Source organism: Bombus flavifrons, chromosome 14, assembly GCF_040668555.2.
Source record: "Bombus flavifrons isolate JBK064 chromosome 14, iyBomFlav1_principal, whole genome shotgun sequence".
NCBI classification, from domain to species: Eukaryota; Metazoa; Arthropoda; class Insecta; order Hymenoptera; family Apidae; genus Bombus; species Bombus flavifrons.
In genome coordinates, this window is record NC_138455.1 from 8,861,294 (window position 1) to 8,884,088 (window position 22,795).

At 35.4% G+C, this 22,795-nt stretch overlaps 2 protein-coding genes across 8 annotated transcripts; one reads left to right on the forward strand and one right to left on the reverse strand.

Moving 5' to 3' along the window:
• Positions 1–1,785: 1,785 nt before the first annotated feature.
• On the forward strand, positions 1,786–13,464 carry LOC138187062 (facilitated trehalose transporter Tret1-2 homolog). Of its 7 annotated transcripts, XM_069127516.1 has the most exons (9): positions 1,786–1,929; positions 2,022–2,271; positions 4,656–4,698; positions 4,821–5,076; positions 5,477–5,763; positions 6,506–6,562; positions 10,642–10,777; positions 11,466–11,785; positions 12,044–13,464. In XM_069127516.1, exons 5-9 carry the CDS (start codon positions 5,701–5,703, stop codon positions 12,995–12,997), a joined length of 1,530 nt encoding a protein of 509 aa, XP_068983617.1. In that variant the 5' UTR covers positions 1,786–1,929; positions 2,022–2,271; positions 4,656–4,698; positions 4,821–5,076; positions 5,477–5,700; the 3' UTR covers positions 12,998–13,464. The 7 variants fall into 7 exon arrangements, with proteins under 7 accessions (XP_068983617.1, XP_068983615.1, XP_068983613.1 ...); XM_069127514.1 differs by lacking the exon at positions 4,656–4,698 and having other exon boundaries at positions 2,022–2,279; XM_069127512.1 differs by lacking the exon at positions 4,656–4,698.
• A 2,187-nt stretch (positions 13,465–15,651) lies between these two features.
• LOC138187064 (cytochrome P450 307a1) lies at positions 15,652–22,254 on the reverse strand. Its single transcript, XM_069127520.1, has 3 exons — positions 21,341–22,254; positions 17,899–18,690; positions 15,652–17,664 (listed from the first exon to the last, which is right to left on the reverse strand). The coding sequence occupies exons 1-3, from the start codon at positions 21,732–21,734 to the stop codon at positions 17,336–17,338; spliced, it is 1,515 nt and encodes a 504-aa protein (XP_068983621.1). The 5' UTR covers positions 21,735–22,254; the 3' UTR covers positions 15,652–17,335.
• Between the last annotated feature and the right edge of the window lie 541 nt (positions 22,255–22,795).

The following is a 22,795-nucleotide window of genomic DNA, read 5'->3' on the forward strand; positions in this document are numbered from 1 at the left end:
AGGATCTCAAGTTTGTCTGTCTCTAATCCATGAAAAACCTGCCGACAACGATCAACCTGACCTATGACTTATGACACCGATTCAAGGCCTGTTTGATTAAATACACAATAATCTATCGACATCTGGCCATCGCTTCCGCTTCGATGACTTTCGTAAACGTTCTTCCGCATACCATGTATGTTCGACTTAGACTTACAAAATTGTTTAGCCATCAGCATAGACGACAGAAAATTCAAGTATTGAATACAGTGGTTGCTTAATTTCATTGATTAATCGACTCAAAGGCCAACGTTGCGTTTCATTAATCAGGAATGCAACGTTACATTTTGTAGCTGCTATAGGTTGAATTACTTTTCACGTCATCACACAGCGTTATTTTGGAGGATTTGGTAGTATATGTATGTAAATATTTGACAATTGCGATAGAAGAATTTTACGCATATGTCGTGTGTGCGTGTGTTACATAAAACATTTTGCAGTTTCATTGGTACTGTGACAAGTCAGGATTATCACGATTGTTTTGGTGAAGTTTGAAACAAGTCTGAAAATGAATATAGAAGTTGAGGGGCAGTTACAGCAAAAATTTATTTAGTTTGTTTGCGTAGCATGAACGATCGTCTTAAGCATACAATAGGTATTAAATATGCAATTTCATATTTTTACATAGCTAAAATAACCTACGAATCTACATAGATTTCTACGTTTCGATATTACGATATTTAATTATTACAAACGTTGTAATATTTAATATTGCAACGAGTATTGTACTTTATATATTTTATTCAGTTCTGCATATTATATGTGCACTGTGCATTTCTATATCATTAAGTCTCCCACAAATGCATTAACATCGGCGCTCTGCTTATTGATATAACAGACAATTGACTGCATAAATACTTCGTATTTATCGAAAATTCGTATTTTCCAATGAAACGTTTCCGGCAGGTCCTGTATTTTACTTCACCGCGTCAACTATCTGTAGTCCTATGAAATTGTTACTAAAAGGGACGAAGTTAAACGCTAAAACCAACCAAACGCGACAAAATGGCAAATTTCGGATTTTCTCTTTTTTTTTTACAATTACCGAACATATACAAATATTTTCGGCAAAATTAATATTGATTTTCATTTAAACAGAGATATAATTAGAGTAACTGCACCTAATACGGAACGCACCTGATTCGAAAAGCTTCCCAGAAAGACGAACATACTTCCTTTCAATGAAACTAACGTTAAAACACAACGAAATTAATACATATTCGCTATTTGACTTGTCTCTCCAGTACTTTGATACGCTCTTAAGTACAAGAGTCAGTCGCATTCAACGACAGATTTTCAAGCAAAATTCAAACGTGACTATGCTTGTCTTTTGCTTTTAAAAATACTTTACGCTATTGGCGATTGATTTTGTTGGTTACTTGCCGAGATATTGTAGTGTTCCATATTTCCATATTTCCATATTTCCATGTTACATATTTCTATACGTTTCTATATATTTATATTATATATTTTTTATATTTCCATATTAAACGTATGAGAGATTATAGATTCCATAATAGGTCTGTTTACGTTACTTAATACCATTTGAATTATGCTGATTTCTATACAGAAAATTTAGGTACGTGTATTACAGCAGTAGTTTCAATGTTGATGTATTTGAATCCAATTAATTAGCATTTATAAATTCCCCAATAAATACAACCATGTACGAATACTTTTTGTAGCCACGATATGACTTTCAGATTTGTTTCGAACTTTATATCGTGATTTCGTAACCACTGTACGTTACCATACGACTTCTGAGCGACTCATAATATTCACACAAAGAATTCATAACAAGGGAAAGAAAAAGAAAAGAAAAAAATGGAGCATCCGGGTCCCTGTCGGAATTTACAGCTCGACGAAGCTCCGATACATCGATGGGACAATGTATGTGCTGATAGCTGATTCACGCGACGAGCTACGTTCGCTCGGACCATTTTACGCAATGGGTTCCTTTATCTGTCGGAATTCGCTGGCAGTATATATGTTTCAGCGTGATCGCGTGCCGACAGACGCGGAATATCACCACTGAGCCGCGGATGTGAATGGTCCACGACGATCGGGAACGAAGAAACTCGTGTCTGTCCACTGCCAGCGGATGAAACCGGACTTGCATTCAGTGAATAACGAGTCTCCGCGTGGCTGTCCTCCCGACTGCAACTGTACCAGGTCATCGTCTGCGTTTTAACGTCTGTCTGGAACCATTCGAACAAAGAATCTTCAATCTTGGTACATTGGCACACTCTTAAAATATTTGAGAAATATATAAAAGAAAAAAAGATTCGTTTGGAAGGAAAAGATTTTGTTGGATGTTTTGTGAGATAAAACGAAAGAAAGATGCATATATATATATGTGAGAATTGATTGAAGGAGAAGAGAAATTGTGGTTGTGAAATCTGTGGTTGGGAAATCTGCGAAACTGTGACGCGAATGATTGGTGGATATGGAAGCATAGTGAAAGGAATCGATTCATGAGTTAGTTTCAGGTTGTTTTTCTGTGGAGACGCTTCGGCGATGAGTTTTGTTGAAGAAAGTGAGTCTGTGTGGTTACAGTAGAGATGTTTATGTAGACTGATTTATAATTTGGTATCTTTAGCAGATTATTCCGAGTACATTTAACCCAGATATGCTAAAGTTTCTTTCGTAATCTTTCTTGTGATATCGACTTAAGTCGATTTAAATTGTTGCCGGAAAAATAATAAAATACAATAAAATTATTTTTCGATGATTAACTGAAAAATATACTCATCGTCGTTCTAAGATAAAGACATGTAATTAGTATCGTAATTCGTACAGTTTTTTGTGCGAGGATACTTCAGTATTCAATTCTGTGTAATTTGCGTATGTAAATATATATATTTGTATTTATATTTATATTCAATTACTGGCACCGACCATTGACTTAGCTTTGTCATTGTTGACAACGCTTCTTATTAAAGCAACATTATTTTATGTTTGAAATATCCTCTGACAACAGTAGCTGTTATCGTTCATGCGACTAAGTAAGGTCAATTCTAAACAATTTTATATAATATTCATTTTGTTAACAGAAATTAATGAATGGAAAATTTATCGTAATTTACAATTTGAAAATTTGTGATATTCTCGTTCTGCAAATTACTTCAGTAAATACATTTAATTCCTCAATGCATAGATTTTCCTGAATTCACTAATGAGGATGATTCTATCACTTTCATGCATGCATTTTGATGTATAGGTGCTTCAATTTATAACATGTAGCTTAAAGCCATAAAGTTTAATGGCTAAAAATATCAGCCAGATTAATTGCAAGAACGATCCATGTCATGGGCAAGTGCGATAAGAAGAGATACTCGCATGACTGGTCCAGAAAATCGACTTTGTTTTTTAAATAAATCAAAAGCACAATGCTTCAAAACTATCCACATAAATTTGTGGAGCCGAATTCGAAAAAAATAACCAAGTTGAAACTCGTTTAGCAAGGCGCGCCAGAGCCTGATGATAAGCGGGTGTAAAAGTCAATAATATGCGTGCGATGTATATGAAATGTAATATTGAGATGACAAGACAGCGTGATAATCAATAATCTAATCTGATAATCTGCACATATAGGATCGTTGTTTATCTGATTGCAATAGTTTATATAAGTCGGTTTATTTACCTATAATTACATTTACTTGTAAGTATACGTTTTCGAACTTTACTAAAACTTTAAACGCGTCTTTGCACAAAAACTTAGGAAATAATTGGCTGATCAATTTAAAACGAAGGTTGTTTATACCTTCGATCTTTATTTTATTTCTTATTCAAATATTCCTTTAATCGATATAAACTCAATTTATCTATCGAGAAAAGCTCATTTTCCTTCGAAATTGTATAGTTTGTGTAATTTTTCATACTTCTTGTTTGAAATACGTATAATCTCAGTGCAAGTTATGCAACTTTAAGAAACTTTGTAATTTTTGATTCTGATGAGTGTATCAAGTGCTACACTGCATGCAAACGATGATTACATCGTTGTAAAGCATGACAATGATTGCATACGATCCGATATAACAGTGAAGGAAGATCAACAAAGCAATTTTTATTTTTTAGTTCACGAATGTCTCTTTTTACTCGTAAAATAATAATCTTTTGTTTGTTAATAATTTTCTAAGGAAATATAAAAGAATCATTCGATTTTACTGCTGTCACACGAAAATCTTCTGTTAAGTGGTTAAAATACTCGTGTATCAATATATTAAAGATTACACGATTTGCAATACCACTATGTTATTATACATTTGTTTAAATCCTGCTGTGTTCTTTCGATCATTATCGATCCAATCGATTTCTTCTAACAAGAAATTTTATTTAACATTTGTTTTCTAAGTTTCTCATTCTCTAGTAAGAAATATTTCAAGCTCGAGCAAGATATGGAAACGTTGTTTTAATATGCACGATACTTCATTTCAACTTTATGTTAAATATTTTTTACAAATATTGAGTCTTCTTATTTGTTGTGATAAATCCAAAGTCGAAGTATAAAAATTCGAAGATTGCAGCAGGTTAAATACATGTGAAGTAATAATTTACACATAATATTACACGAGTCGAAGTATGAATGCATTTAATATATGTGCATTTATATCTAGATAAGTAGAGAGCAATCTAATAGTCGGAACATTGATTAAAAAAGTAAGGAAATATTGCGACATAGTGATTTTTTGTTTATATCAATCGTGGGGGGGGGGGAAGATCGGGAATTTTTGTGTGTAATTTGGTTATATAGTTTAATGAAGTATTCCTTTGACATGAAGGGGAGATGAATCTATGGCAACTGCTGGAGGAGGTCGAGAATAAGAATTTTTTTAATCGCTGGAGAATTAACTATATCCTGTGGAAAAAGGTCTTGCTGGTTTACTTAGGGGATTTCTGGCTTATGACATTATTCTCAGGAATGTGGGACCCGTATTTGTGGGAAGAGCTCAGTGATTCGGATGAAGACAGTCCATTGAATTCTTTGTAAATTTAAAGAAAGAAAAACCGAATATTTTGGAAGAATTTTGGTTTAAGGTAAATTAAATTTGAGATTAATTGCTGACTTAATTTTCAAAATTTTTGTGCAATATTTCTTGATAGTTAAATTATTCGCGCTGGTGCTAAAGCATTTAGTATCGAAGAAATCTGCTTCTACATAATTTACAATTTATTATATTATTTGACACAGACAAAAATTTGATTTTAAATTAGTTAAATGATAAATTATTTGCTATTGAAAACATCGAATATTAAAATATTTGCAATAATGCCGTCATTCGAATTCAATCATCGAGAGTTTTGTGATTATTTTACAGAATACCGTATCATTTTATCAGCTCCGATCAATCTGAAATCGCGATGATCAATGATCGTTAATTAGTCAACTAGCGACTAAGTTCATATTTCATATCAATTTTTTATGTTTATCTCACAGGTATGATCGAATCATGATATATTATGATATGATATATAATATGTTAATCATGTGCTAATGCTTTAATCGTCCGACGCGAGGACATTCTCCTTAACGAAGGATAAAGTTAACGGAGAACGTGTATGTAGATCTAAAATAATTAATTAGATGAAAAAACACAAACTAAGTTAAAGGGCACGAGCGAAGTGACGTTTAAAAGGATACTTACTACGACATATTTGAAAATGAGTATAGTAAACGGAATGAATGATTCGAACGGGCACGTGGAGACACATTTGGAGACCAAGGTAATCTTGTTATCTAAAAAATATTTTCATCATAACTTTTTACCACCTTATCGAATCTCTTTCTCCATTACGATAACTTTCTGCATGATATCTTTAATTAATTTGCCCTGCAGCAGTACTTTATGTAATTAGAATTATTGTCAAAATAATTATCAATGAAAACTATACATATTTCTAACATAAATTAAACTGTACATAACATGAAAAATAAGTCTAAGACGATACCAAGGAATTATTGTGTAATCAATAATTGATCAATAATTATCAAGGGTAATTATCAACGGATCAGGACTAACAACCCCATACATACTATTGACGCCACCATATTTCACTTTCGCTTTTAGATATTTAACATTAAAAATTATTGTATGTTCATACACGGACTGTTATCTCTTTCTGGTATTTTCAAATCCGATCAGTGAATCTCAGAAGATAGATAACATAAAGTAATTTTAAAGTGATCATTATGTTTTTTAACTTCTGCCAGTAAGTGCACGTCATTACGTTATCACAGCCTTTTAGTAGTTGCTTAGTACCTGCAAACGTTCAAAGAAGAACGTTGAAGGTCACAAACAAAGGCAGGAGTATTAAGTCATCGTAATTTTAAGTCAGTACATTAAGTTAATACATAAATCCATATCTGCCATCGTAGAAAAGTAGATAACGCATGAAAATTCTGTTTACTTTGTACCATGTACCATGATTATCGAGGGATGTAAACTGAATGATTTTTTCCTTTCAGTTCGTACCAGATGCCGAAAAGGAAAAAAGATGGGAGAAGAAAGGTGTCATGTATCAGGTAGAATGTCTTCTTTTACACTTAGTTTATTTCAATTAATTTATATCATTTCAAATAAATAATGCGATGGAATAAAATTTATGGTATCTATGTTGATAGAACGTATTTTCTGACTTTATAAAAGCGAGCCACGTTTCCTGAATTACTACTATAAACGCTGCTATTGCATTTGCTTGTGATAAATAACCATGAAAGCAATTAAGTTTAGAGATAGAATATACAAATCAGTTTGCTTGATATCATCTAATATTACGGAATAGAAGAATTATAATATAGATTGAGAATCGATGAAAAGTAAAATAAGAAGTTAAAGCAAGAAAAATTGGTCAATTAGAATTTATCATCGAACAAAAAATCGATACGTCGAATTATAAATTTCCATTAGCCGTTGAGATAAATTACGAATGTTCAACGTCCAAAACAAAACATTTTATCGAGAAATCGTCTTGCTCGGTATTTTATTTCTACCAGAGTTAAGAGGTCTTTGACACACATCGCGCGCATGTGCAGAAAAATAATGGTAATAATAATGATAACGAGACTGATATATCCTTTCGTTGTTCGTCCTATGAAGTTGACGCAAATGATATCGAACGAGGTCATTTCAAGGGAAAGGTTCTTATCTCTCGAGTATTTTACTATCACGCTACTACTATAGAGAACGATAGGATATTACATTCATTTTTATATTTACCAATGATTAATTTTTAATTTTGATTTTTGATCATTCTTCTTTTACAATCTTGATTCTTAATCTTTCCTAGAGTAATTCACAATGTTTAACGAATTTACAAAAATCGAATTTATCACACGAACTCCAATGTAGTTAAACATTTCTGTGATCGAATCGAGCTCTTAAAGTACTTCATGAAGCTTAGAAACTTAGAACTGGATTCAGAAAAATCGAACTTATCAGGTGAACTAATCGGACGCAGTTAAAACATTATGTAATCGAATTGATTCGTTATATTTTATATATATTATACATATATACTGTTAGAATTTTCTGACACAACTGAATATTGACGTCGATTCGTGAGTAAAGTTGCAAAATTACTTTTAAATGAGATAAGTGTGACTTGTAGATTAGCACATTCTCGACCGCAAGCCTCGAAGCAACTAGTAAATAGAATTAACATTAAATAATGAAGCGATGATTACTTTGTAATTAATTGAATTCGTGAATATAATTTCAAATCCGTAATCTATGTTAGATGCTGATGTTTTGCTAAAAATAAAACATATTTTAAGAATTTGTCATTTTGTATCATTGCTTTTTGAAAAGATTACAAAGTGCAATTTGTTATTATTTACAAGAAAAGTTGCCAAGTTTTATCTATTCCAGAACTTTCATAAAATGGCTATTGCCATTATATTATGCTTTGGACTGGGCATGGATTGCATTATTATTATAAACATTGAAAATATATTGAAAACGTGTAACGCGTCATTAAACGAAATGTAGAAATTTCCATAATCAGTCTGCAATATGTTAAAACTATAATTCTTACCTACGAATTTTAAGCTGAACTAAAATTCAAGCTAATTCTTGAATAATCATTTCATTTTAAGAAATCATTCGTGAATTGCAACAATGGCTAACGGAGTTGTTCCTTACAGTTATCTTGGAAATTAAATAATAATTAAATTTAATTATGAAAAATAAATTATGAATAAAATTAAGTTATTGAGTTGAATCGATCAATGTTGGATTAATATTCATTCATTTTAATTCTTGTCGCGCCGCGTTCTATACATCATTGTTGATGAACAGTTAAGCGTATCATTGGCTCAATAATAATCGTTCTATTCAATTGGTCTTGCAACTTCTGAACAACAATACTTATTTTCTCAATTGGTACTTAAATTCGTATTATTATAATTTGCATTCTAAAGGCTATCAAACTTTTTTAAACATTTGCACTTTATCTAATTGGAACAGAAACGTGGTTTAAGAAATTTTAAAAATTATATTGTGGATACAAAATTTTACCGATTATGAAATATTATTGATTCTTCGTATTTTACTTGCTAAGATCGGTTTTTTAGGATTTTCTAGGATTTTCTAGGATTGAGTTGTTAACCTAGATGAGAAACACGGAGATAAACAGAAGGTCTTACGTAAAAAATACTGAGCTATATACGTTAGTCTGTTATTTACGTAATAACTCATATGAGAGGCTTAATTTCCGCTATTATAAATGCTTATAACCTCTCGTTTAATCTTCCACAAGCTTTTGGAGATTAGAACTAAATTAGAGAGAAGAGTAGAAGTTATTAAGAAAAAGTTATTAACCAGAATTAAGTAGAAGTGTTCCAAAATGTTGCATTAATGCAAGCGAAGTATTCTTAATGATGCATATTTTATATTAATCATAGTTCCTCTGGGAGAATTCTTCTGCAAACTAACTTTTCTTCATTTCTTTCGAAAACAATTTCAAAAATATATGTGTAAAAACCCAATATTTTGCATGAATTATATAATTTACAACCTAATACATTGCAAAACCCAAACTCAAAATTAATAGGTATTCCCATTTTTTGTATTATTCATCATCTTGTTTCACTCTGCAACTTCTTAAATTATCGAAGTTTTTTCGATTAACACGTTTTACAATTATGTCATAGCTTTCTCATGGCATTGATAACGTTCATTTTCTTGGAAATGTACGATGAGAAGTTATTGGTATCTTCCATGGAAGAATCGTTAATGTCGGTAATTAGAAAATTAGGGAAAGATAATGGAAAAGATGAGTCACGCGAGATACCGTGATTTGTCAACCACGCAAGTTCTATAAAATTCTCGACTGTCGCAAAACTGGAAAATAAGTAAATGCAGTGAGACAAGTACGCTAAAGTAATAGCCATAGACGGAGGCACGGTGGCGTATTAGAAAGGTTTGCGTAACTCGAAATACCGTGATATTATCACGTTTAACGCAGCTTTACGTAAACCTTTTGATGACATTTCAAGGCTTAATTTAATTATTCCTCCTTGCTCTTCTTCTCTGTAAACCTTCATCCCAAACCGGTTTCGATATTGGTCACATACGAGCGGCTTCTCAGCGATAGTAGGATTGTTTCAGAAAAAATGCCTCCTGATTTACTAGCATTTACAATAAATTTTATTCTTTTGCTCATTTGTTATATTCGTTCTTTAATTGAGGATTGACTTTAGAAAAGATACGTTGTAACGATGTATATTTTCGATTCTTTTATCTTTATTTTGATTATTTCTTATAGACTCGCTTATGCGGAACAAGTTGGGAATTTTCCGTTTAAGATAATAGTAAATTGCATATTCATAAGTGCAAAATTGTTGAATATTTATTGTTTGCTGAGTGAACATTTTATTTTGTTGATTAAGAAGTTAGCGTTATCTTGTTGTCAAATTTAATGTCTTTACGCTGATATTTTTTAGGTATAATCTCAATTCATATTATTGAAAGTTTCTTATTAGTTGAAAATTTGATCAAAGATGGTATCACATATTTTATCTGTCATTAATTTCATTAAATTTCGTCCATCAGAATATGCTGCTTGGCTAATCATCAATTTCCACTTGTCTGATAACCCAACGTAATAATTAACATTAAATTGTAGGTACTTCCCAATAAGGACGAGTCAACTTTATGATCACAGTAACCTTTTAAATACCTAATATGCTAATAATTAACTGATCACGTGTACGTCTATAATCGATTATACATTTTAGTGTCTATTCATTTGCATGCAGCCATTAGCAATTATAATATTTATAATTACGGATTCAAACACGAAAATAGAAGTTTGTCATGAAAAAGACACAGATCTTTATATAACGTAGACATTTTATAATTAATGTATCGTGTATCTTTCAGAAGAATTAATAGGATTGTAATCTCTTTAAAGATTATGATGGCAATAAATAATAAAGAATCTATTCGAAGTAATTTACAACACTCTACATAGTATACTCTGATGCAAATTGAATTTTGTAATTATTTAGCAAACAAATTGTTTTTTAATTTATACTCTATCGAATTGATCGATAAATTAAGATTTTGCGATATAAAGTATCTCTAAAATATTCGTTTGCAGATAATTATGTCGCTGTGCGCGAACTCCTCGGTTTTGGGTCCTTCCATGGCTTTTGGCTATAGCGGAGTTGCATTGACACCTTTGATGTCACCTACCAGTGACGTGAAAATCGACAAAGTTCAAGCCAATTGGATTGGTCAGTACTACCTCGATAATTTCGATGAATTTAATTCCATTAATTAATTTAACACGGTAATATTCAACAAACCGAATGAAAGAAAATTTTTAACGCAATTAGGGAATTATTTACTAGTATAGCGCAACCATCACGGTTAACTAATATTATAATAATCATTTTGATTCTATGTCGAACTATATACGTACGTTCGACATTTTATTTCATTTGATTTTTCTCGAATTAATTAAATATTCTTTTGAATATTCTCTTGCGGTAATATATGGATAAATTTATACAAATTATGAACAAGTTTCGAAAATATTGTTTATCGAATAAGGATTAGATGGAATAAAATAACGAACGTTAGTCAAACTGCAAAGTATCAATTCATTGGGGACCAACGAGCGGTTTTTCACAATATTATGAATGCTTTAATTCTTGCAAATTTCATAAAATTGTAGAATTTAGATGGAAGACGTACACAAAAAAAAAATATATATATATATCTATACATATACATATATTGAACGAATGTTTGAAATTCGTAGCCATAGTATTAAAATACAGAATTCGATGATGTATTGTAAATTGCTTGAAATATCGCAGCGTTGGTCCTTAATAGATTGAATTATTTCCAAAGTAAGAACTAAGCTAACCTGTGCGATCTTCTTCACCGAAATTAATAATCCAATTGCATAATCCATAGCGACAGCAACAGCACTAGGTATTCCATTTGGTTGCATCGTTTCTGGTTACACTATGAGACGCGGAAGAAAGTTGAGCTTGTTGATAACGTCTATCGTGTCCATCGTTGGCTGGCTCGTCATTTATTTAGCTGGAACATACGAACAAATTCTTGTAGGCAGAATCATTTCTGGAATCGCGACAGGCATGGCCTCGGTACCAGCCACAGTTTATAGCGCGGAGGTTTCTTCTCCAAAATGGCGATCAATTATGATCACATGGACCAGCGTATCCATCGCCATCGGTGTTCTTGTCGTTTATATTTTCGGCTATATTTTCAAGGTAAAGAAAATTATGTATGTAATTCTCTTTTTTTAAAAAGTTTTGTGATATATGCATCTGCTCAAAAATCTTAGAACAGTTATATTTATAGCTTCAAAATTGGAAAGAATCAAGTAAAAAGATATTAAGAACTGCGTAGAATTAATATGGTTAAGAAATTAATCAGGAATTAAAAATTCATACTCTATACAGATACTCTAGTAATATACTCTAGTAATCAGGAATCACAGTTCGACTCACGATCTTTCTCTCCCAAAGGACGACTGGCGAATGGTGGCTCTGATGTGCGCCCTGTTTCCTCTGGTCTCGGCCGTATTGACCTTGGCCGTCGTCCTAGAAACCCCGATCTGGTTACGAGACAGAGGTCGTCTAGACGAGGCGTTACAGGTGTTGAAAAAATTCCGCGGCATCCCAAAAGACATGGCTCCCCCGCCACAACTCTACGAAGAATTGAAACCACGTCCTCAGCGAAAGAAACAAAATTTCATGAAACATATGCTCAAGAGGAACGCTATGGTACCTTTTGCAATCCTGCTCGGTTATTTCTTCTTCCAGCAATTCTCCGGACTTTTCATCATCGTCTACTACGCAGTGGACATTATACAAAGCGCTGGAGTCACTATAGATCCCAATTTGGGGGCAGTTTTGATAGGATTAACAAGATTAGTAGGTACTTTACTAGTGTCGTGCATGTCAGGAAAGTTAGGAAGGAGAAAACCTTCTATAGTTTCTGGATCTGCAATGACAATTTTCATGGGAGTATTGTCTGTGTACTTATTACTGAAGGATAAAGGATATTCTATAAACGATGGTGGCCTGATACCTGTGATATGTATACTTATGTACATTTTTGGAAGCACTCTTGGCTTCTTGGTGATCCCATTCGCCATGGTGGGCGAAGTGTTTCCAACGAAGGTTAAAGAAGCGTTATCAGGATTGACTACGTGTATCAATTACATCTTCAGCTCCATCACGGTGAAAACTTACCCGGACATGGAGGCCGCTATGGGCAGACATGGAGTTTTCATATTTTTCACGGTGCTGTCGTTTTTGGGAACGTTATTTGTGACGTTTTTCTTACCTGAGACTAAGGGAAAGACTTTGAGGGAGATTGAAGATATGTTCTCGAGGAAGAAGGAAGTGGTTGACACGCCGGAGGAAGAGGAGATGGTGGATGGTAAATATGATATATGTTTCTGGAGGAAAGTATAGTTACCTGAAGGTTATACGAATTATTTAGTAAAAAAAAGAAATGATGGACTTTTTGAAGGCGGAAAAGAATGATATCGAGGGATTCTATTTATATATCTGAATATCAATGCAACGGTGAAAATAACTTTGTCTAAATCGTAACAATCTTTTTCATGTTTGCGAAAAGTTTGTGTATAAAAATTGGGAATGTTAGAAAAGATTGATCGAGATTTTTATTCGTTAAAAATATCAGCCCTTGCAAATCTAGCTTCCTTATTGAGTTTATAACTGTTAATTAATTTATCAAACCACGTTGCAACTGCCTGTCATCCTGCCATCTATGTTTATTTTCTGTTAAAGTAATTTAAGAATATACTTATTTTTGTACCTTTAATAAATGTTAAATATTATATGTATTATATTAAATAATAAATGTGAAATGTTATATGCATTATATTAAATAATAAATGTTAAATATTATATGTAAACCATCGATTTGTAATTGAATTACACTTAAGAGAAGTGTAATAATATCTTTAACGGTATATAACAGTGTCTACTGCAAGCGTGATTATGATTTATTTCGTATCGAATCCTTTCGTTCTCTATTTAATGGTGCCGCAAAGTGTTTCGAACTAAGAGTTATCATTCTGTTATCTACACTTTCGTATCCAAATGGATATTGGGCGGAATTGTGACAATAAGTCTTACTTGATAGCGATTATGCGAATGATAAGAGACGTCAAAGTCAAGTAACGTGGTTGTTAGGTTTCACTTGACTGCTCGTTCCTCAGTTAACGTAAGTGTTTTGGTAAAAATTTCGTAAAATCTAGTAAAATTTTTAACACGATGTGTTCTTCGTTCGCAAGAAAGGTAGGAAGAGGTTACTGAAAGGAAGGCTTGTTTAACGGGAGACAAAAATATAAAAAAGAAGTCTTGTTTGTCGCTTTTATTATTAAAATCTTAAATAATAAATTAACAAATGTCGTAACAATCGCGATAATTAAATAACAAACACAAAATAACGTATGGACGTGGAAGTACGAGATACGGAGGGTGGAGAAATGTGATGATAAAAAGGGGGATGAAAACTCTAACTGCTGATAATAGTGATGATAATAGTAGCAAGCAGAAATATTATAATAATAATATAATGTAATATAATATAATAACATAATAATAATAAGAAGAATCAATGCTTAATAGCGTAAAAATAAATTATTATACGTGAGCGTAGTTCTCGCGGGCAAACCGACTTTTCTCTTTGAGAAAAATCATTCAGTCGTGTAATAATTGATAATTACAATAAAAAAGAGAAAGAAGAAAGAGAAATCGATTTCTCTCGTCTTACGTGGGACTCGTTCGTTCTGTACCATTTTCCCACCCCTTACGAGCGACCACTTTTGCACCATAAAAATATATATATTTTTAGTTAAAAAAATAAGTATATATTTTTCTTCATTGAATCTTTTTTCTTTTTTTGAAACAAAGATAAATTGGTAAGGTGCAAATAATTGGTCAGATTTGCGCTAAGGGAAACATGGAGCGGAAGAAAAGGAAAAATATCAAAGATGAGAAGAAGGTGAGAGGAAAGAGGAAAGGAACGTGCGTCGAGGATTGCGTCGAGAAACGAGAATTAACAAACTTTAAACGTGTTGTACGCTTCGGTGCGATGTTCTCGTTAATATTTTCTTCGGTCACAAAGGAAAAAAGGAAAGAAATATGTAGAACCGATTTTACGCTATCCCGCACGAACGTTGGTCCAACATTGGAGAAATTTCGTCGCTTAGTCCTTGATAAGCTACGATTGTTTGGAAGAAACAGGAGACTAGAACCGTGACTAGTTACAGCTATCACATAGCTTAATATTATATCAAAAATTTCATTCTATATACTTTGGTCTTCGTTCTGAAATATCAAATTTATGAAATACCAAAAGATAATGCTAAAACTAGACAGAAATAAGCTGAACTCACCACGGTTCTGAACCAACCGACTATCAATTCCTCGACAATTAAAGGTGTTCTCGAACACTTCGAACATTTCAAAAGTGACACAACTCAAATAATGTTGAGAAAAAGAATAGACTGTAGAAAACAATGGCTGAATATTATTTTTATAATTTTCTATTCTTAGCTCTTAAAATTTGACTGTTTTCATATTCATCTAACAGAAGATCGAATTACTTTTAGTTGTAACACTTTTGGAATACAGTAGCTCATGAAAGTATTCCAATATTCATAGAAACCTCCTAATATATTATTTGTGTTATATAGAACATTTTGAAATTTCATTAATATCGTTATGAGGCTCGACTATAGTAATTATACTGATAAAATTTGGAACAACTTTGAAAATCTACGTAGAAGCTAGAAGATACTTAGTGCATGCTAGATACTTGGTAGATCAATCCATTACTATATTCCATAACACAGTGTTCTTGTAGCTTCTTGATTTTCAGACGAGTTTCGAATTAAACCAATACAATCAGCACAGTCGTGACTTATTGAAGGGCCGACGAATTTTCAAAATATTGATACAAGTGTTGATAAAATTTCAAAATGTTTTACATACGCATAAAGGTTTTCTATGATAAATGTTCAAATAATTTCGTGGGCCTAAATGTTCGTTACTCCTAATTCCAAATGCGCGGATTATTCAAAAAAGAATCAATATTGGATCAATGTTGATGCATATATCGGTCGAGTATTCGGAATACCGCAAACGATGGATGATCGATAAGCTCGCGCGATGAATTCACATCCTTTTGGAGTGGCGCGAGGTGTTTTCGTTCTGATTTCACGCGATCGAAACGATTAACGTGAAATAAAATGGTCTCGTTTTCTCCGTGCTTACCGCTCACGTTCTCGCGTCTCGTCTTTCGAACAAGCAGTTATCAGACGATGGTTTGTACGTGATCGTTCGATTAAACAAAAGAATCAGTCTCGGTGATTTCTGATCCGTGGATCTTCGTGGATCACCCGTCGATTCATCGTATTCCCATGAAATCGATCGATATTAAAAATTCAAGTTAATATTATCCTTGATGTTAATATTTTATACAACGTAATTTTATGTATGTTGATGTTAATCATTTTATGTAACGTTTTATACATTAACATCAAAGAAGTAATCGAAAAGAATGAAATAAAAGAAGAAGAAGGAAATGTTAAAGTGAGTAGATTGATCAATAGATCGATTTCCAGGAAAATATATTTAGGATTTACTACGGACCATCATCCGATAACGTAATAATTGAACGTAAATCTTCTTCTTTTTATAGCAGATTTAATCCCTTCTTGAAATCTTTCAAGATGAAGATACTACGTTCTTAAGCCTCGTTTACATCACTTAACTTTTGGTCAATCAACTCTGTAAATGTAATATCAATCAAGTAAAACTTTTTCAATCGTTCAACTGGAACTTGAATATTCGGCGACTGGACTCTCTTGTACGATAATTTACTAACTAATAGTATTATTGAATTAACAGTTACAAAATGTAGATCGTAGATTTTTCTCGTATAATTTTTTAACAAATAAACAAATCAGATAATTTACTTGTAAAACAAACTTGTTACTGTTATACCAATTTGTCTATTAATACAACAGCGAACTGTAGCTCGTGACATGTAAAATTCTATTAATACGTTCAGTATCTTGTAAATATTAAAAGATCAACAGACAGATAATCGTAATTTGATCAGCATCAGCTGCTACGTTCAACGATAAAGTATCGCACAACGATCAAACTGTAGCGTAAATCTTTTACTTAACCAACACGAACTCATTCGTCCAATTAATTGACCAAAAGTTGCCTAAAGTAAGCATGGTTCTAAAATTACAAGGAAGGCACGATTCTATAAGAAAGAAACAAGAAGATGACCGGTAAGGCTCGGTTTACCTAAGCTGTTCGTTAAAACGACAACTGTTCTTCCCGTAGCATCCCGTGGGGTCAGTCCTCTTCTTTTTCAGTCCAAGTTTTCTCTCCTGATATCGCGGCTGATCGTCTTCGAACCGTTTCAGAGGGAAGTGGGATTATTCCCCGTTAATGGACGATCAACAAAAATTTGCTACCTTAACCATCTAGTAATGTCAGTAAAGCTCTCGTTGCTGACGAAGGTCAAACAGTATCCGACCTTCTTATAAAGCTTTGTCTAAAAGAAAAAAAACAAATCAGAAGCCTCTCTTCAGCTGATCCCTCCCAAATTTCCCTGAAGCTCCTTCTTGATCGTGGACCAACGATCCATTATGGTTGCCCTATCGTTGAAGTCTCTCTCATTGAAGCTTCGCCGAAGCAACCGAAGTCTTCGTGTCAGCCCTTTCCTCCTAGGCCAACGTGCGCGCCTTCTTCGAGGCCCTACCGTCGTTCAAATCGAAATTTGAAGGTCATCTCAGGCAGGGCCAGGTTTCCGATGGGAATCGTATAATTCTCGTTCTTCACGGGTAATATCGTGAAGTTCTTCAGTAACGTAGCTAAAATGGCGAAGCTCAGATACTGCACCAGTTTGTAGCCCATGCAAGATCGTCGACCTCCACCGAATGGCAGGAAGTGTTCTGGCTTCAGTAACCTTCCATTCTGGACGAATCTGCCGGGCATGAATTCTTCTGGCGCGGTCCACAGATCGGTAGACATGTTTAGATCGTAGTTGTTGAGGAAAATGAAGGTGTCCTTCTTGATTCTGTAGCCTGAAAGAAATAACGAGATCAGATTAGTTTAGGATCGATAAAAGGAAAGAAAAACATGGAAAATTTTCAATTTTAATTATTAAATGAAATGTTGTAAATGGGTCGCGGATATTTAAAACGATGTCGTTTTAAAACGATGCTAATCCTCTTTGTTTGCCATTATGAGAATCATTATTTTACATTCGCAAAAATATGACATTGCATGAAAATGCGCGATTTAATACTGAAACTTACCAGCAATGGAGCTGTCCTGATTAGCCACGTGAGGAACAATAGGGCTAGCAATTATCCTAATAGTCTCCAAGATGATAGCTTCGACATAAGGCAAGGATCTTCTGTTCTCCAGCCCAACGAAGATTCCAGCGATACCAAGAGAATCGATCTCTTTTTGAGCTAGCTTTTGAACATCTGGCCTTGTAGCGAGGAATCCTAAAACCTTGACGAGGAGATTTCCAATGGCAGTGTGTCCACCAATTATATCTTCCATGACGAACAACGCTGTATTCCAGGACATCTCGGGTTCTGTTCCACTCTTGACGTGATTAATCAGACAGTCTAGATAATCTTTTTCAGGAACGATGCCATTCCAGGCGTTCACTCTATCAGAAATGATGTTGTTGATGACGAATTTTCTGATTTCGTGGCTCCAGTGCGCCATTCTTGTCATATTTCTGTGATGAAGAGGCATAAGGAAGGGTAGAAAATCGGCTGCGTAACCCTGATTCACTTCGAAGAACACCTTGTCGAAATTCTCGACCATGTACCGGAAACCATCGTGTTCTAGGTGGAAGTTCTTCGAACAGAGGTAAGTGATGAAGATGTTCGCGCAGGAATGAAGGATCAATGGTTTCACGTGCACGTTTGTGTTGGAGAGGGAGTCCAGATGGTTGATCAGAAGGTTTAGTTCATCACCAATTATCCCGTTTAGCTCGTTATAGCGTGTGGAGAACGCGCGCGGGAACGTGTGCGCGCGGAGCATCTCTCTTCGAGTCTTCTGCACCTCGGACCAGTTGCAAAATGCCAGAGCTGGAAAATAAAAAGAAGAAAATGTTTTTTAAGTTTTTATAAAATTATATTACACATTGTAATATAATTTCCATAAAGTAATTTCCAAAGAAAAAGATTTTTACTGCGAGAAATTTCCAGAGAGATAACATACCACTTTATAGGAAACGTCGAGGAAAAACATTTACTGTAAGAAATTTTTGTAAGGAATATTTCCATCGCAAGAAATTTCGAAAGAAAAGATTCCTATTATGAGAAATCTCGGGAATGGAATTTTTACTGTTAGAAATTTGCAGAGTAAAAAATTTGAACTACGAGAATCTCGCAACGAAGAATTTCCGTTGCATGAAATTTCAAAAGAAAAGAACTTCGGATATTTGAATATCCTTTAAACAATAATATTTCATTTTTCCGTAGTTTATTGAAACCTTCTTTCAAAAGAACTGAAGCTCGTCTCGAAATAATTTCCGTTCGAACAGCCGGTTGACAGGGACAAATTAATAACGGGCATGTCGATCGGCGATTTGGTGATTTTCATTGATCACCGCCAAGACAAAATAAAGATGATCACGATTAAACTTGACCTTCCAACGGCACTTGATGACGCAAATAAGACACGCGTTTCGAAATATCGTTGACTGGCGAAAAAAAAAGAAAGAAAAAAAAGAAAAAAATGGAAAAATTTTGTTGACGCGTACTCTTTCTCCTCTCCCTTTCCGTTGTCGTTCTTCCTCTATCTCTCTTTCTCCGAGACGGGGGAACGCGTACGCGGAAATGCAAGCATCGGCGGATGCCGGGATCGAGCGCAGTCGGCAGAAAATCGATTCATCGCCGCGCGAGCAAGGCGACTCGATTTCAAATCGAAGCGGTCGCGGGGCAGACCAGAACAGGAAGTGACCTGGTTTCTCGCAACTCGCCAGGACATACCGCTCGGTAACTTGGTTCCCTGAGACCCGAGAAACCCAGGATTTTTGGTTCTTTTACAAAATAATGTCGTACGAGTCCTTGATAATTTTGTTTCGTTTTGATTCCTTTGACGATATGAATATGAGGAACACAATTTAGTACGACATAAGATGGAAAATGTTTCGATACTATTAGGTAGTAACACGAAATATTCGAATTTTACATATTCATACTCTACTAAGTTCTAGAAAGACTTAATGAAATGAAAATTATGTGTGAAAGAGAAAAATTTCAGCTTTAAAATGGTATGTCTACAAGGATAAAAGTACTGCGAAAATGATGCAACAAAATGGCACATCTTATACGTTACGATTTATATAGGCTGATTTCATTTGCAGTGGATGTACAACGTTAAATAGAGGTGCTTTGATTGCGAGAAAACGTTAACAAGACGTGTGAAATTATGAGAATGGAATCTAGTTGCTGGAGCACAGAATCATGATAATTAGACGCAAAATTTTCCCTTTCATACAATTATTCTTACTAAATAATGAATCGAACTGATGTACTTCAATCGAAATGAAAAACAAGCGTAGTTTCTGGATCTAAGCACAAAAATGCACTATGATCGGACACAGAATTTCTCCTGTCATAATATTGCTTCTTGACATGTAACTAATCAAACCTGTGAACTCGAATCGATCAAAGACAAGTCTAGTTTCTGGATCTAAACGCAAAATAATGGTGAGGACGAGACGTAGGAAGCGAAAGAGAGAGAAAGAAAATGGTGCTGAGTATCGGAATCGCCTCCGGTGGATCAGCCTTGATCCTGTTTGTCGGCTGCCAGGTGAGCCAGGAACGCGTGAAAGTGGTACCGTGACCTTTCCGGCTTGCACTTGGTACCGCTTCGGCGTTGACCTTAGCACGAGTTTCGGGCATTCCGTGGACGCAACGAAAGCACGAGCCACGCGAAAAATAAACGGGCTGCGGTTGTGTGGGCCGGCCGCTCACGTGTCGCGTACGACGGCAAGGTCGTTAGCATGGGGAACGAGTTTTCAGCAGCCGTGACGAGGTGTCGACGAATTCAATTTTCACACTGACTCACGATTCCACCCGTACCGAATCCATTTTTTCCTAACGTTTAACCGCATAGCTACATAATTTCATTCAAAAGACGCGTGACATCCTCCTAAACACGGTGGCAAAATACATAAAACGGGTCTCGAAGGTTTACGAGACGATACGAAGCAGAGAAACGATTACGTAACACTTGGACACGAGTTTTTCGAATAATCAAAAATAACTAACGAGGTAGCCTGCATGGTGAACGAGTTGTCAACTGGCAGAACGGCACGTCTTATTTATTTCGATTCGTCAAGATCGTGGAAATTTAATTTTCGGTTATGCACTGCTTTTTAAATGATTTTTAAGAAACAGTGTATAATTTCGGGAAATTTTCACGCGACGAAAGAAGCCCTCGCTATGTCAATATCGAAATAAAAACAGAAAAATGTTACAGATTTATAAAAAAAGTAAAATTTTCCTCACGACGAAAATTTTCTTGTCGATGTCAACGTTGAAGTGAAACCGTTGAGATGTAAAAAATGTATTCATAAGAAATAAAGGAAGAACAAACTGAAAAATCTTTAAGAAAAAGACAATGCTCGATCCTGGCAAAATTTTCTCACGACAAGAAGAATCTTCGTGGTGTCAAAATCGAGACGAAGAAGATAAAGGAAAGATAAGATAAAAGAAATATTCTTACAGTTCTCCTTGTTTCCACCGAAGAGCAGATGGTATCTGGTGAAATTTGGCCTGGAATCGAAGTGGTGTCCCTTGATGGTCAGCACTTCTCTGATGTTCTCCAGACCATTGACGACCACGCAGGGCACGGATCCCATCCTGAGCTTGATCACCTGACAGTCGTAGTCCCTAACAAGATCAGCGAAAGCTTTGTAGGGTACGTCGTAGCGTCCCAGGATGTGAAGGGAGCCCAGAATCGGCCATGGTTTGGGTCCAGGTGGTTCCGGCAGGACATTATCGTCCAAGATGACATTCTTCGTCGTTTTCTTGGACCTTAGATGATCCAGTAGGATCAGGACGAGTGCCAGGAAGGTGACAGCGATTAGGAAGCACGTGGTGGCTGTCAAAGGGATCATCTTTGACCTTGCTTCTCTTCGTCGATGCACTCACTGACGATCGTCACCGATGTTTTCGTGTTATGTCTCGTGTGAAGAACCGTGGTACCCCGACCTAGGGTATCTGGATCGCGAGAAGGATCTCTTCAAAAGGAAATTCTCTGAGCCTTTTCGACTTTTCAAAGCTTGGAAACTTTGTGGCACGTGCGATGTTATCGCGGTACCGAACGAAACTCTTTCAACGATCGTGTATTATTGAAAATGCCGAAATATCGTCAGGCTAAGACGTATCCTGAGTATAAATCGTAAAATGTGTAAAAATCTGATCACCTCCCCCGATGAAATCGAACGTATCGAATAATACCGGTGAATAGGTTTCCTCGACGAAAACTGGCTGATCTAACCCTGTGATCGGCTGAGTTCGCGAAGTGGTCCGTGTTAACGAAAAAGATGTGTCGTGTCTGAAGTATCGGTAGATCGGTTCGTTGGTCCGTCTGTGAACGGTCTGCCGATCTGGCTCGGTCTGTGGGGATAGGATGGTTGGCCGGCTATCTTATATAGCGGCGTAATGTAGTCAGCACATTTGCGTCGCCTGGTGCGCCTCTCAACCCCATACATATGGATTCGTGTTGAGACGAAAGGGGGAGGAGAAGTTGGTCTCTCTGTCGTACACTCTGTCGTAAGTGTATAACACACAACCCGGTGTGTTGCTGCTGGTGCTGCTGGTGCTGCTACTGCTGGTAGAGAGACGAATTTCAAGAAAGCACCGAGAGAGCCGACGGCTCTCCGACACTCTCGGTCGTTCAGGTGTGTGGAACGTCGGGAGAAGCCCGAAGAAGAAGGGCTGGAAAGGTGGAGGGAGCGGAACGGAAGGATGATAGAAGGTATGGAGGGGAAGGGAGGGAGATCCAGAAAGGTGAAGGGGGCTGGAGGGGCAGGGAGTTTCTACAACCAAGAGATATATACACGAAGTGAGGCGGTGGGGGAGGGGGTGGAGACGCGACGGCCGGGAGTGGGGTCCAAGTAGGGCCCAAGCTGGGCCAGACTGGGCAACGAAGGGACGCTTCTTGCCCTTGACTTCT

Bases quoted from the DNA above. Each gene is read 5' to 3' on its own strand.
- LOC138187062 (XM_069127514.1), top strand. From the start codon at position 5,701: ATGAGTATAGTAAACGGAATGAATGATTCGAACGGGCACGTGGAGACA. The intron at 5,764-6,505 runs GTAATCTTGTTA...TTTTCCTTTCAG, and splicing joins AGACACATTTGGAGACCAAG to TTCGTACCAGATGCCGAAAA. The intron at 11,786-12,043 runs GTAAAGAAAATT...TCTCTCCCAAAG, and splicing joins TTTTCGGCTATATTTTCAAG to GACGACTGGCGAATGGTGGC.
- LOC138187064 (XM_069127520.1), bottom strand. From the start codon at position 21,734: ATGATCCCTTTGACAGCCACCACGTGCTTCCTAATCGCTGTCACCTTC. The intron at 18,691-21,340 runs GTAAGAATATTT...TTTATTTTCCAG, and splicing joins CGGTGGAAACAAGGAGAACT to CTCTGGCATTTTGCAACTGG. The intron at 17,665-17,898 runs GTAAGTTTCAGT...TATTTCTTTCAG, and splicing joins TCAGGACAGCTCCATTGCTG to GCTACAGAATCAAGAAGGAC.